Source organism: Centruroides sculpturatus, unplaced genomic scaffold (genome assembly GCF_000671375.1).
Source record: "Centruroides sculpturatus isolate CEXI.00-Female unplaced genomic scaffold, Cexi_2.0 scaffold272, whole genome shotgun sequence".
Lineage (NCBI taxonomy): Eukaryota > Metazoa > Arthropoda > Arachnida > Scorpiones > Buthidae > Centruroides > Centruroides sculpturatus.
Window position 1 is genome coordinate 137,949 of NW_019384484.1, and position 15,385 is coordinate 153,333.

Here is a 15,385-nt window from a genome sequence, read left to right on the forward strand (position 1 = left end):
ACACATAATAATATGAGCCCTCAACAGGGACTACATTATTTCTTATGAGTCCTTCTAGGGACATTTATGAGCCCACACTGGGATACCTACAAACCAATTAATCAATACACTCTTCTAATATTAATACATAACACTATCTGGCCTTTTAGTGCTCTCTGAGCAGAAAAGGGACTAAAACTTCAAATAAAAAATAAAATAAAAAAATCTGAACTTGCATCCTAAAACTTTGGCTATAGGCCATGTCCTATATATGAGACTATCTTATCCATGTAAAAGTCAATATTTCTTTTTTAGCTTTTGCATTTGTGGCTTATAGGATAGCCTATATCCAATGTTTTATAGTAGTTCTAATTTGTTAAAAAAATTTTTTAAATAGAACATCTCTATTCTTTCATAAAGTGTTTCTAATATAAAATAAGATTATTTTGCCAATGCTTTTATTCGTGGTTGTATTGTATTAATTGATGTTTACATAAACATTAAAACCATGAACACCTATTTAGTATTATTGTTTCTTTAACAACAATATTTAAAGACAAATGCTGTTGATATAAAAAACTATCATTTGCAATTTTATTACATAGTACTATATTTCATAATAAATTGCTTATTAAAAATTCACATAATTTATATTTTTCAATAAAAATTATAAATTCAGTATTTGAAAATTTTAAAAATAAATATTGAACATATAGTAGAACATGAAAACTTATAAAATTACAGAGTAAAAATTCTGTAAAAAGCAAAATAAACTTATTACTGTATAAAAATTTTAGAGCTTTCTATTCAGAAATAAAGAAATCTTTTCCTTACATATTACAAGGTAAATTTGAAATTTCACATCCCTATGTGAATTGATGGTATAATCAATTCACATAGGGATGTGAAATTTCAAATTCACAGAAACTAGTAATTGAGGAGACAGTACCAATAAATAAACAACTTTTAATATCAAAAGGAAACATTAATGATAATTTATCTGTCCACCTGTTTTGCTTATTTAGATATTTAGATCTTGACTAATTTATTGTTTCACCTGCAGTGTTACTTTTAAGGAAGGTGGTAGGAATAAAATACCATATTTTGTTGCAAAAAGAAAGTCAATGGCAATTGGTAATTTAAAATTTATTGACTAACCTACTTCTAAAATTTAGGAACCAAAAACAAGCATGATATATATCTGAATCCGCAATATAACAAGGCGTGATATAACAAGGGACTACTGTATTTAAAATTGCATAGATACACATTTTAAGTAAACTATGCCCAATTATTTGATTATTTTTGAATATGAAGTAATATATGATGATGATCAAATATTGAGATTTTATATAATATGAAATAATTAATATTAATAATTAACATAATATACATAAACTGTATACATCTGTTATATTTAGTTGCCTTTAAATTACAGTAGCGCACCACTGCATGTGACTAGTATGTTTAAAAACCCTTTATATACACGATTATGTATGTTAAGGTGCATGTGCATCAGTTTTACGTGTTTGCAAAAACTTTTAATTAAAAATTTACTTATTCTTAAAAGTTAAGCTACAAAACGGCTAATGTCGTTACTGTTTAAATTTAAATATTTCATTCGAAATCTTTTTGTTATTCAAACTGCCTGAGGACGACGTGCATAATTACATCGAAAGCGCTTGCAGAAATAAAGTGTTTCTTTTAATTTATTTAATGCCTCCTTATCTGAAGTCTTTAATTGAGTTAATACAATTGCTGGCATGATGTCCAATCTAAGTATTTAGTATACATAACAGGATGAATACCAGAAATCAGATGTTCTTCTTTTCTATGTTAAATCTGCAAAAACTATGGCATAAGCTGTATGCTCAATTAATCTTTCTGCTCAAGTGTAGAGTGCACAATATAGTTCCTAAGTGCATCACCATCAACTACAAGGCTTTTCCTTTGTGTCTACGAGGTGTTCTGAAACAAATGGAAAAATCTCTCCTCCTGAAATTAATTAAGGTGAAATGCAAGTCTTTGGCCGAGGTTGAACTAAAGTTATATGTTGCCCACCTACAATTTGCCAAAACCTGTGTGACCCAACCTCACTCTACGACCAACTTGAAATGCTTCACAGTATTGCATCAAGATTTGCCTGAGATGAAAGAGCTAGACTAAACAAGAAATTCAGGTGGCTCTTTGGTGCAGCACACAAGCAAAATCTGACGCAGCCAATCCAGTTTCACAATTACACAAGGGAGACTGTTCCGTCTCAAATTTCCAAGATGCTGCAATGGGGCCCAGGTATATCCCTCCACCACAAGATATGAGTGCTGCTGAAGCAGTTCTGGCGACTCTTGCAGCGCTCAAGTGCTGCCAGATGGCAACTAGATTTCCACAAATGGAGCTCTCAATCATCTCAATGCTTGCCTCAGTGAGACAAACCTTCACTTGTGCTAAAATATGTCCTTTTGACCACTCAAGTAAGGCATTACTTATCAAAATCTGGCATGAGGCTTCTAATTTTGAACAAAGACAAGTTTGTCCTATGCAGGGAAGAAGACTTCTTACACAGGGCAACAAACTTTCTCAACAGTTGCGCGCTGTCATCTTACAGGAAGACCCAACCCCATCTATGTTAAGAAAAACAAAGAAGATAGTCACTCTCCAAGACATTACTTCCATTCTTTCAGGACGCCTGGACCCGCATCTAATGTTGCCTGCTCCAGGCTTTTCGTTGAAGCCAAAACACACAAAGCGGGCTGGCCTTAACAGCCAGGCCTTTAGTCAATAAGAGCTCCCACTCCACCTACTTCCTTGAAAAAGTGCTTGCTAAGCTGCTAGGTAGGCTTCTTCCTTCCTCCTCCCAAGTCACAACCTCCTCTGTCATGGCTAAGGCAACATTATGCACCACGCTGGGTAGCTTGTCTCTGGATACCTACACCTTCTATAAAATGGATGTTGTTGTGTTATTTCCTTCGGTACTGCCCTACGAGGCAGTGAAGTTCGCCAATGCTTTACTCATCAAAGAGGGCTTCATGCGCAGCAGGTTTTAGAAGTTCGAGAAGCATTACTCTTCATTACAGAGCACAATTATTTCCGCTTCAATGGAAGGATTTACCTTCAAAAGCAGGGGGTGCCGATGGGCTCACCACTGTCAACTGTGTTAACAGAACTTGTCATGAGACATATTGAACACAGGGTCTTTAAATTCCCCCTCACCATGGCTCACCCTTAGTATATTTAAGGTATGTGGACAACGTTCTTTTGGCATGGTAAGATACGGAGGACTCCTTCCAGATCACAAAATAAGAACATCACCTATCAAATGTGTACTCCTCCATAAACTTCACCTGGAAAAAAGAAATTGGGAAAAATCACATTTTTTGGACCTGAACATCCATAAATCCCAGGAGGGTTTGGAGTTTTCCATCTACCACAAATTTGGCAATATGCCCCCATAATACCAGTCACGGCCCATCAGTCACAACAGTACATTAACGTGGCCATAGCTCCCTTACTCAGACAGGCATTCTTACTTCCTTTAACACAAACCTTTATATAAATAGAAATTTGCATAAAATAGCAAATCCTGTTATTAAGTATTTCCTATACTAGCATACTTGTGTTACTTTTTTTTTTAAATGTGTGATAACTAAACACTACATCAAAAATTAATTGCATGATATCAAAAATTATATAAAACTTTTTAAAAGTATTCAAAAACACTTCTTTTCTCACTAAATCTAATTTTTATTTTTTCTCTAAATTAGGTAGAAACTTTATGGCTTTTCTTTGGCTTATTAGAGCTACCTGCATCCCTATCCTTGCAGTTTGGAGTCATATTTGCAAAGTAATTAGCATAAATGAAACAAAGAGCAATACTAATATCACATGGATATCACTGGACCAGCAAGTGCTTCAGAAAAAGACTGACACAAGTTCAAGTGCTTAGAGCAAAACAAAAAAATAAGTCACAGTAATGCTTAACTTCAAGCATCTTAAAAAATGGCATGGATTTAGTGCACAGTTAAGATTTTTTAAAATAAATTTTCCATTTTTTCCTGGATTGCCAATAGAGTAAACCTAAACCCATGTATGACAAGCCACAAATAGCTGGGTCCTATGTATCCACAAGTTTCCAGAGAAAGTTCATGTATTTTCCAATAGTGTAGTGCCACTGTTGTGCTGCCATTAAGATACTGCAAAAATTACTGAACTGCAGAACTATAGAATTGAGAATATAATTGATTTTGAAACTACTAATAAAAATTCATTTTAACTTTGTTAGTAATTGTAAGGATTTTTATATTTTAAATTATAAAGAGAGTATTTTCAATTGTTTTTTTACACAAGTTTAAATTTTTTCTAATGTAAAGAAAAAAAAAGCATATTACATGCATCATGAGGAAATATCTTTTAAAACTGATAAAAATTTAATGTAAAATTAAGAGAACTTGAATCTTATTTTTTATTATTTTTTTGTCAATTTTAATTGGCAAAATTGGCTTCTATAATTTTTTATATATTCTACAGTTATTAACTATCAAAAAATATTTATATTGCCATTTAACTCAAAATAGTCTAAAATATTTACAGAATATCATAGAATTAAGTCTAATTCAAAGTTTTTGGATTTTTGCATAGTTTCTTCTACAAACTTTATTTTATAACTAGCTGCAAGGACCTGCTTCGCTGGGTTTTTATTTGTATGTAATATTTTTATTTGTAAGTAAGTTTTTTTTTATATATAAAAGACTGTTTTTCTAAGTAATCTAGAATCTAGCTGCAAGGACCAGCTTTGCTGGGCAAAAAGTAACGATAGTGAAGATTAAGATAATTACATTATAGCCAATCTTACCCATTTTCACAGAATGCAAGAATTAGGTCCCCCATTTCCAAACTAATTATAGAATTTTTACACGAGTCTAAAAATATGTTCGATTTCCCGCAAAAACCGCCTGTAAATATTGCATGCCGCTTTATATTAACACTTCCTTTGTTACTCAACACTTCCATTGTTACTCAACACTTCCATTGTTAACATTTCCATTCTTAACACTTCCACTGTTAACACTTCTATTGTTGACACTTCCATTGTTACACATCTTTGAAGTCAACCACTTTCAACCCCATATCTCCTACACCCGTATAGCACAGAATGCAAGAATTAAGTCCCCCGTTTCCAGACTAATTAGAGAATTTTTTACGTCCAGTCAAATGAACTATTTTCAATTTGATCAATTTTCTGGAACGTTTACAATCGTTCTATAATCAAACCAATTCGAATACAAATTTGAATTTGAATACAAATTTTGAATTTAAAAACGGCTCGAGCATTTTTAAAATCGAAATAGAAAATCTTTGAAGTCAACCACTTTAAGCCCCCATATCTCCTGCACCCTTATAGCTATCGAGACACAACCACCATAGTGCACAAATGGAGACTTGCGGCTACTACCACATACAAACACCATTCACGTGCGATGTGTAGTTTTGGCTGAAAAGTGAAATATAGGGACACACATGTCCATTTATATATATATATAGATTTATTTTCATCGAATAATACTATAAAATCATGCAATAACAACATGACAGAATGCCACTGTTGAAATATCCAGCTATATTTGAATATCTTATTAAAAGTAAAGCTTATGATTACCAAATGCTTAATTATAGTAGTCTTAACTCATAATTATTTTTCAAGTGGTAAAGCAGGTGAAATTTTAATTAATAAATTGTCACAAAATACTGTGTCCTTAAGACAAATGTAGAGCCATTACAAACCCTATCTACAAATAATCATTCTATATGGACTTGTGCATTGTATGATGGCAAAGTTATTTATCTAGCTGGATATACAATACATGCATAACTAGTTACCCATTCTGTTCTTAAATTTTCATCATGTGAAAATGAATGTAACTGGAATGGTTGAATACATAGACAATCTTGATGCATCATGTTTTTGTGTACATTACATACAGCTTCAAACCACTTACAAAGAACATTCTGGCCATTATGGCAGCCAACCATTGCACAATATATACCTGAACTGGTTTTATAAGGCACGTCACCAATGAAAAACTAAAAACTGCAGACCTACACTAACAACTAGCAGTATCTTAATGGCTGCCAAGACATATACTCTCATGTGGCAGAATTCAAAAACACATTCTGGAAACTTGTGGATATGTAGAAAATAAAAATTATAAATCAATTAGTATATATTGTATAAATGTTTAATATTAATGAATAAAGATAATATATAAATTAGTTATATACAAAACATAGCACATTAAATGCCATGTTATGTAAATATGCAACACACCCAGCAATTCACTCAAGCTGTGTGTTGCATTTCTACAACACATACTATACATTGAAATCTGAGTTGTGTTACTTTGGAGCAAAATGCTAGTTAAAGGAAATAGTTAAAGCATGGCCTGTGGAAATAGAAATTGCACTTGGCCCAGTAAATTTTTTATAATAGAATATTATATTAATAGGAATTTAATTTTTTCTCCCATAAAATATGAAAAATAAGCAAAATTTGCCTTTTCCAATATTTTCCTTGTACAATGAATGTGAATAAGTAAATATTGTAAAAATATAAAATACAAACAACAAATATTTAAGAAACAAATTTCATTTTCTCTCAGTAAAAAAAAAACTGTAGGTATATTATTTCAGTGATTATTCTGATTCTCTTGGATTTGTGTTGGTCCATTTATGCAATCTTGAATGTAATTTTGTCGAATTCAAAAGATGATAAGCATACAAAATGGCATAACATGATAAGAAAAAAATCATTCAGGTCATATGTTGCAATTCTGCAACATACCTAAAAATCGAGAAAAAAATGTTTTAAACAATGCAAATAAAATTATATTAAATAACCATCATATTTGTGCAATTTCGTTCAAAAGAAAAGAAAATAAAGGGGAACATAGCCCAGGATGATATTTTAAGACCCACTATTGTGGTGCTTAATGTGTTAAAAACAAATTAAATACATGAATAATCTTATTAAGCAAACTCTTACATGTTTTTGTTCTACACTAATGTAAAATTAGGTCATGTAAATCAAATTTTCTCTAGACTATCAACGAACTATATGACTTCAAATAGAAAAAAACACTAAAACAAACATTAACAATACATATCTGAAATATATTCATCAAAAATAGTAAATAAAAACATAACCAGAAATATCAGATTAAATATTTTTATGAATGTTTTTGTAAAATATTTTCCCATTATTAAATCTGCCTTGAGTTTATATTTAAAATATTATAATACAGTAGTAACATCACATGTTTATATTTTTAATAAGAAAGTTTATTATCTGAAAATTTGTAAATAAAAACCAAAATATAGCAAAATCTACACAAAACGGTTTTACACTCAGCCTGTTCAGAATATATAATATTTTATGAAAAAATGGTAAACTCAACTCATACAAAATACAAATTAAAATAATCAATGCACAAAATTTTAACTAAATATATAATTAATGACTAAAAATTCATAATCATAGAATATTTATTAGAATTGTAAATAAACTACTATTACTATTATTCCATGGTGCTTGGGCAATGGAGGTCCTTGATTGCCTCAGAACTGTAAATAAATATATTTTTTAAAAAAATCTGTAAAATTTTTACTTTTCAATTTAAAACACAATAACAAACTCTTCTTATTATAAATCATGATTAAAAATCATTGAAGATTAGACTCAGAAAAACTGCATAGAAAACTTTTGCTTGGCTAACACAAATCACAACGGTCAATAAAGACAATTTCAAAGCATAATGTAGTTATAAAGTTAATGCAGATGAAAACGTTTATTCTTAAATCAATTTTAACATAAAATTAATTAGTTTTTTATTAAATAACTTTCTATAAAATAATACAGCTTGAATTAAAATAAAACAAAACTTATTTTAACAAGAAAAAACTTATAGCCTTATTCAGATTATCATCAATATATATTAATAATAAATGTTTAATATGTTGTTATAAATGTTAAAAGAATAAATCTAATGTAGTTATTTATATGTATTATAATTAAAATATGTTAAGAAACTTCAGTTAAAGCAAGTGAACTGACATAAAGCATTATTAGAAAACTAACATTCATAAAAATCTTACAAATATTTCACATTTTTTAATATTGTTAAATAATAAATATTTTTTAAATTAATCAGTTTTATAATGCTTTATTAATTGAAAGATGTGACTTATGATTGAACATTTTCAATGAATAAACTTTTGATTCAATGATTATTATTTCACTTAAACAAACAAGTTAGAAATAACTATCAATGAGATGTAAACCATATAGTTACAAATTAGCTGATATTTATAACCAAAATGATTTTAATAACAGAAAATCAATTTCTTACAGAAAAAGAAAACTGCTATAATTTTCTGATAAAAGAAAATTTAAAGATAATTACTAATAATTTAAATGAGAACTATAAAATTCAATTGGTATTTAATAATGATTCATTGAGTCTCAAGCCAATGAATGTCAAAATGTTACCTATGAAAATACAACTCTTCCTTACTGTTCTACACAGGATGTTCATTTTAAAATGCAATGTTAACTTTGTTTCACTTTCTGTTAACTTAGTTTATATATATATATCTTAATAAAATAAGTATCATATTAAATGATTATAATATTATTGCAAAACTTTTCAGACTTCACTTGATCTTGCACAACTTGTGAACTTTCGGATCACAATCTCCAAACATCTTGACCAGTGTTCTCCCCAGAAATTTTTACAAACTGGGTGGAATAAAGAAGTAGCCAAGTAGACCAAAAACACATATTATACAATATTATAAAATTCTGTTATTTGTAAATACAACCTCTCTTTCTCTAGAAACAAAAGCATACATTTTATATGCTCTTTCCAAGAATTGTATATGTAATATACAATGAAGTAATGCAGATAGTCAACCAGATCAAAACATCATACTGAAGGAATATTGTAATCTTCATAAGGAATTAATTTTATTTTTATTCTTATTTATTTCATTTATTATTAATTCTCTTTAACCTTATTATAAAATAAAAGTGAGAATGATTACTTGGACAAGCAGCTCTTTGGAGTTATTTCTGTTTAGTTTTTTTGAAGCAATGTGAATCTGAGTGATAGTGAAACATGAATGCTGTATACAGTGCTTTTTGTTCATTACAGTTTTACATTTAACATTTAATAATTGTACCATGTCATTAATGAGCGTGGTAAATTGTTTGAACTTTGAAATATGTTTTAATGACTAGTTTTGGCCATTGTAAGTATAGGTGGTCATAAATCAGGAATCATATTATATACCTTTATGCACAATGATTTTATGATTCTTATCTTTTCTACAATCATTCTGACAGATAAATATTGATGAATCTTAAAACCTTTTTTAATATAGCTGCAGGTTCAATTTCCTAATAAATGATTAACATTTCATTTTGTTATGTCTGCCATATTTATCTATAGATATCACAACCATTCTCATTTTCTATTGGCTATCAACTTTTGTTGTGAACAAAAACAAAAAGTTAAAATATTTAATCTGATTTTCTGGATCTCTTCTATGCTACAGAGATGGAAAGTATTTCTGATTTTTATTTCGGCATCATTTCACACAGATGGAAATAAAATTTAAAATTTATAAAAATCATTATTTTGACATTTAAATTCACCAGATTAATTAGCTGGGCAGTCGGTAAAATCAGATGAACCAGTCAAAACCTGGGAAGAACACTGTCAACTATGATTTCATTGATGCAATAACTCAGTAAAATAGTATTTAAATTAAATAAATCAAAAATTAATCCATTTTTAACAATTTTAAGTATTTTTATTGTCATCATAACTATATAAAGCAATCTTAAAAAATTAATTATTAGTTCTCAGAATAAAACTATGATGCTATTGAAAGTGTTAAAATTAAATTACTTTCTACTTCATATTTATAAACTAATTTTTTCAGGCTTATTAATTCTAATCTTCATTGGTCAAATTTATTTCTACAGAATACCTCATAGGATGTATATTTTTCCTATAAAATTTTACTACTTCTGTATTAAATATTAAAAAAAGTAAAATTATATATACATTTAGAAATAAACATTCTGTATAAAATATCAGTTGTGGAATGTTTTTCTTCCTGAAATAATTTGAAGTATTGATATAAATTAGAAAAGCAAAACTTTTTAATTACCATTTTCCACTTCAAAATATGATTTTTTGTTTCCCTTTGCATTAGACGTTAACTTTTCTGTGATTTCCATTTGTCTTAAAACGTCCTCTTTTATTTCTTCAATATTTTTATACAATTCAGCCTCAAAGTCAAATGGATCTAATACTTCCATTAATTCTTGAAACTGCAACTTTGTAGAGTAGTAATAAACATCATCATCATTTTCACTGAAAATAAAAAATGCAAATTTAATTTTAAATTTTATATTTTTTTCAAGGAAAATTTATACATTATTGATGAATGTTTTAGAGCTATTCATGTATTTAAAGATTTGAACATGATTCTATAAGTGTCAAGATTTGGTGATAAAGATACTTTTTAGTTTTTTAATTAAATATTGATCTATATAAAAATATAAAAATTCACTTAAAACAGTTAATATATTCACAATTTATTGTTTGTAGCTTAGTTAAAAAGTTTTAAACCAAGATTTAATTTATCACACAACTTCATGATTTGATGGTGATTATGACTCAATTTCAGTATCTATTAAACATTGTTTAATACTCATTTACAAGCTATAATTAAGCAAGAAAGATGAAAATAAAATCTCATCTATTTAATAATGATTGTAAAAAAAATCAAATTATTATTATTATAGCTTCATAAGGTTCAGTATGATTTGATGAATGCTTCTCAAAAAGAAACAATTTTCTCACATTTTTAAACAATTGCTTTATAATCAATTTTAGTTTAAAATTATAACTTTTCATTTTTAATAGAATTTCATTAATCCACTGCATAAATAATGATATTATGACCATATCATCTTCCTTGAAAACATTTTAGGCACAATATAATTCTCAAAACATATTTCTCTATGGTCAAATTGTTACATTAGCACAGTACAATATCAGATAATGACTTATTGAAAAACTACCATACAGTATAATTAAATCTTTATCTTCGTTCATTCTTCTAACATGCACCTTTGTATATTTCTAATGTCATAGATTTATCCTTTTGCACTTCAACTGTTTTAATATGATATACATTTGCTTTCAAGATAATACAGAGTTTAGCATAGATGAAATTGCTTTATTTTTTAAAATAACTTAATTATGGAACAAACTGGTCCAAATACTTTTAAGCTAGAACATATTTTATTATGAAACTGGTTTAGAGTACAATTTTGATATTTAGCCTAATTTGATTCTATAATTATGTTTCCTCCTTTTTTTTCCTAATATCATAATTTCAATTCACTTAATGATAATTTTAAGGCTTACTTAATGACTAAGATAATGGGTGAAAAACCCATTATCTTATTCATTACCCTTAATCATTATCCTCATTGGTTTTCTTATTATACTTTTTTATCATTGTTTCATTCTAGTAGTAAAATCTTTATATTATTTGTTTTCTCAACATTTATCTCTAGCAATTATTTCTACTTTAAATAAAATTTGTTTTGTATCTTAGTGGAAATACTTTCATATCAGGCAAAAGAACCATACCTGTGATACGATATATGCTCAAAAACCAAAACCTAAAATATGATCCAACACCTGCTGAGATGCATATGAAGTTATAACAACATAAGAGTGAAAATAATTGATATTGATCTCTCCATAAAAGATAAACTTTTAAGACTTTAAAAATGGTAAATTTGAACCCAGAAAAATTTTGAATAATTTCTTTCTCCTTAACTACTCAACATAAAATAAAAATTCTTTTTGCATTTTGAAATAAACTGAACCACTTATTATAAATCACTTTGAGCTTATTAGTTCAGGCAAGTGCCTAAACTGATAAAGCAGACTGAAAACATTATTCAAAATAAACAAGGACTACAATTAGAGGAAATTCTGATCTCATTGACTTATATTAAAATAACATGTCAAAACTATTTTAAAATGTATAACTTAATAATTATAATTAATAACTTTCACAAAAACCTTCGTAACTCCAGTGATACTTGCTTTATATATTAGCGAACGTTTTCGACCCCATCCGGGTCTTCATCAGGCTATGTTTATGAGGAATTTGAATGCATATGGAACAGAACATTAAAACGAACTTTAAGCGATTCAAAATTTCAAAAAACAAACTTAAGAATAAACACGGAACGTTGCGCACACGCAACCACTCATTAGCAAAACGGCAAACACAACCAAAAATAGGAAACTCAACAAATCATTTACGGGGTGGTTACCCTCATAACAAAACTTCCACACGCCCGATATCCCGACTGCATCCCTGTAATTAATGCACATGCCGCGTAAACCTGCTTTATATATTTCAAGAGTCTCCATGGCTCTCAGTTGATCCGTATGTGTTTATTCTTAAGTTTGTTTTTTGAAATTTTGAATCGCTTAAAGTTTGTTTTAATGTTCTGTTCCATACGCATTCGAATTCCTCATAAACATAGCCTGATGAAGACCCGGATAGGGTCAAAAACGTTCGCTAATATATGAAGCAAGTATCACTGGAGTTACAAAGGTTTTTGTGAAAGTATATTTTCCTCTGGTGTTTAAGAAGAGTTTAGTTTTTTATATAATTAATAACTCTTCATTATTACTTAATAAGCAATTTATCCAGCATTCTCTGTCTGCTACCAACTTCAACAACAACTAGTGTAATAATAATTATCATCTGCACATCGAAATTTAACTAAATATCACGTACCTTAGAAAAAACCTTTAACCTATGCGAAGTAAAAATTTAATAGTACAAACGTTTTCAGACCCCTCCTGGGTCCATCTTCAGGCAAAAATCGTTTGAAGATTTACGAAGTACGAAAAATATTCGTTTAGAACGATTTTTAAAACCGAAAAGATAGAACGGAATCACGTGATCTATATCTGTGAACGTCATATCTTCTACGTCATATTCACAGATATTTAAATATTTTTTCATCGTTTTTAAAGATTTTATGAATAACTTTGTAGTTAAGCCCACAAAACATATCATTTAATTTTTAGATAACCCATTTACTTCCTTTCTTTTAGGATTACGACGGACTTAAATCTCCTGTTGTAATAGGGCCTGCCATGCCAAAGAAAGAGAGATCTCATCTCTGGAATTGATCGGTGATGTAGTGTTGTATGCCTTGCATAATTCTATCTGCTCCAACCATTTGAGATGGTCTAAATATGAGGTGGTGGTGACTAATTTAGCATTTGAAAAGTCCGCAGTTATTTCTGGATCAGACGCGTAAGTTGATAAGGAAGTGGTACATTTATTTTGCTGGATGTCACGCATATGTTCTTTCAATCTGATCCCAACAGCTCGTTTTGTTGAGCCTATGTAAATTAAGTCCTTCCCAAAACGATGGTCCCTAAGCGGCATTTTATATACCCCCGGCATTCTTTCTTCCTTAGATTTGTCTTTTCCATTACATAGAATACCAAATATGGTTGGGCATCTTCTGAAGGTTAGGGAGATACCCTTTTGCCGTGCGATTCTATTATGTAGTGATTTCAACAGTGGGTTGTAAGTAACTGACACCCTTGGTTTATCCTCCTTTTGGTTAGCATCTATTGAATTAATTCTTATAGAAGGAGACATCGTTTCTCCGAATCGTTGCGACATTTTTTGTATGATGTTATGGTATCCATGCTGTTTGGCCACTTCATATAGATATTCTATTTCCTGTTCTAATGCCTCTTGAGTAGAAGAGTGTGAGTGAGCCCTTTTAACTAGAGCCCTGAACGCCGCCATCTCGTATTGGACCGGGTCACATGAGTCCACCGGGATATAAGTTGGATTGTCTGATGGTTTGCGGTACACAGAGGTGTGTATGATCGGTCCTCCAAAGTCAATATTCAAATCCAGAAAATGCACCGATGAGTCACTGTGCTGTTCGACCTCCAGGGTGAGACCATACGGATTGTCGTTCATTTGATCCACGAATTGGATGATGTTCGGAGAGTCTCTCCAGAGAACAATGATGTCGTCAACGTATCGTTTGTAAATTATGATGTTTTGGAGGAAATTCGGAAGTATTTTTCTCTCTAATTCTCTGATTACTAGTTCACATAGATCCCCGAAGACAGAACTGCCCATGGGGACCTCTTTACCTTGCGTGTACGTAAGACCTCCGAATTGAAAGATCGAGCTGTAAGAAATCAAGTGGGACAACTCTAAAACTTGTTGGTGGAATTCTTCATTGCCTATGATTGTAAACAGTAAGTCCCTGATGCTGCAAAAACATGGAGGAATCTCGATCGAAGGATATAGTGATCGGAAATCCAGGATCGTAATAAAGCTGGGATGTTCAGTGTCCTTGAGGAGCTCTGCTAATTCAACTGCATTAGAAATCGTGTATCTGTACCTTTCTAAATGTGGCGCGATCATTTTGTGTAAAGAAACTTCTAACATGCGTGTAGGGGACTTGGCCTTGTCCACAATCGGTCTCAATTTCTGGTCTTGTTTGTGAATTTTTGCATATGCACCCGGGACGGGGATTAAACCCAGGCCAGTTCTTTTATTCCAGAAGATTCTAAAATTAATTTAATAATTTATTTATTTAATTTTAATTATTAATTTACTTAAGAGATGGTGCCTAACGCCTACCTCTAATGACAAATTACTTTATTCTAATCATTTAATTAGCCATATAATAGCCCGATATTTAGGCGATCATTTGGCAATTTAGTATATATACTATTCGGGCTTTGAGTTGTTGTTATTTATATATTAATATTACATTTTTTTTAATATCTATAAACAGATTTCTGTAATTATTAAAATTGTCTCGTTTGTTTAATTTAACAGTACAATGACTCCGAATGCATTAACGTTTTATAACCGATACGATACTCGAATTGTAAATAAATGCATCTGATTTAAATTAATTGAAGTTTTAAGTCCTCACCCATTTGAATATCGAAATTGGAACATTTAAAACAAATAAAGTATTTAATTTTGTTGTTTTTGCGCCAAGCAATTAATTAATGAATAATTTTGTCGATTCGTACCGTTTACAACATTTATCAAAGGAACGATATCTGTTTTTATCTAAACTTTTCCACGAACAAAGCTACCACTCGAATTGAAAAGCCCTCTAAACCCGCTATCGAGGGAGTCTAGAAAGTAGGTCAAATAACTTGTTTCTAATCACTGTCTACATTGTGGCAGGTGAGAAACGCCGTCTCTGCAATGAAATTTTTCTGAACAGCGGTCTATCCAATCTGTA

The 15,385-nt window shown here is 30.1% G+C and overlaps 1 protein-coding gene across 2 annotated transcripts in view; it reads right to left on the reverse strand.

Moving 5' to 3' along the window:
• The window catches only part of LOC111621538 (nucleosome-remodeling factor subunit BPTF-like), a 63,797-nt gene that overhangs the window by 10,643 nt on the left and 37,769 nt on the right, over nucleotides 1–15,385 (reverse strand). Inside the window, exons 3-4 of one of the 2 annotated variants that reach the window (XM_023363697.1) lie at nucleotides 10,207–10,412; nucleotides 7,546–7,593 (exon numbers count right to left, since the gene is read on the reverse strand). In XM_023363697.1, coding sequence (XP_023219465.1) covers nucleotides 7,546–7,593; nucleotides 10,207–10,412 — 254 coding nt within the window. The remainder of the gene's footprint in view (nucleotides 1–7,545; nucleotides 7,594–10,206; nucleotides 10,413–15,385) is intronic. The other variant, XM_023363698.1, reaches the window with a different exon arrangement.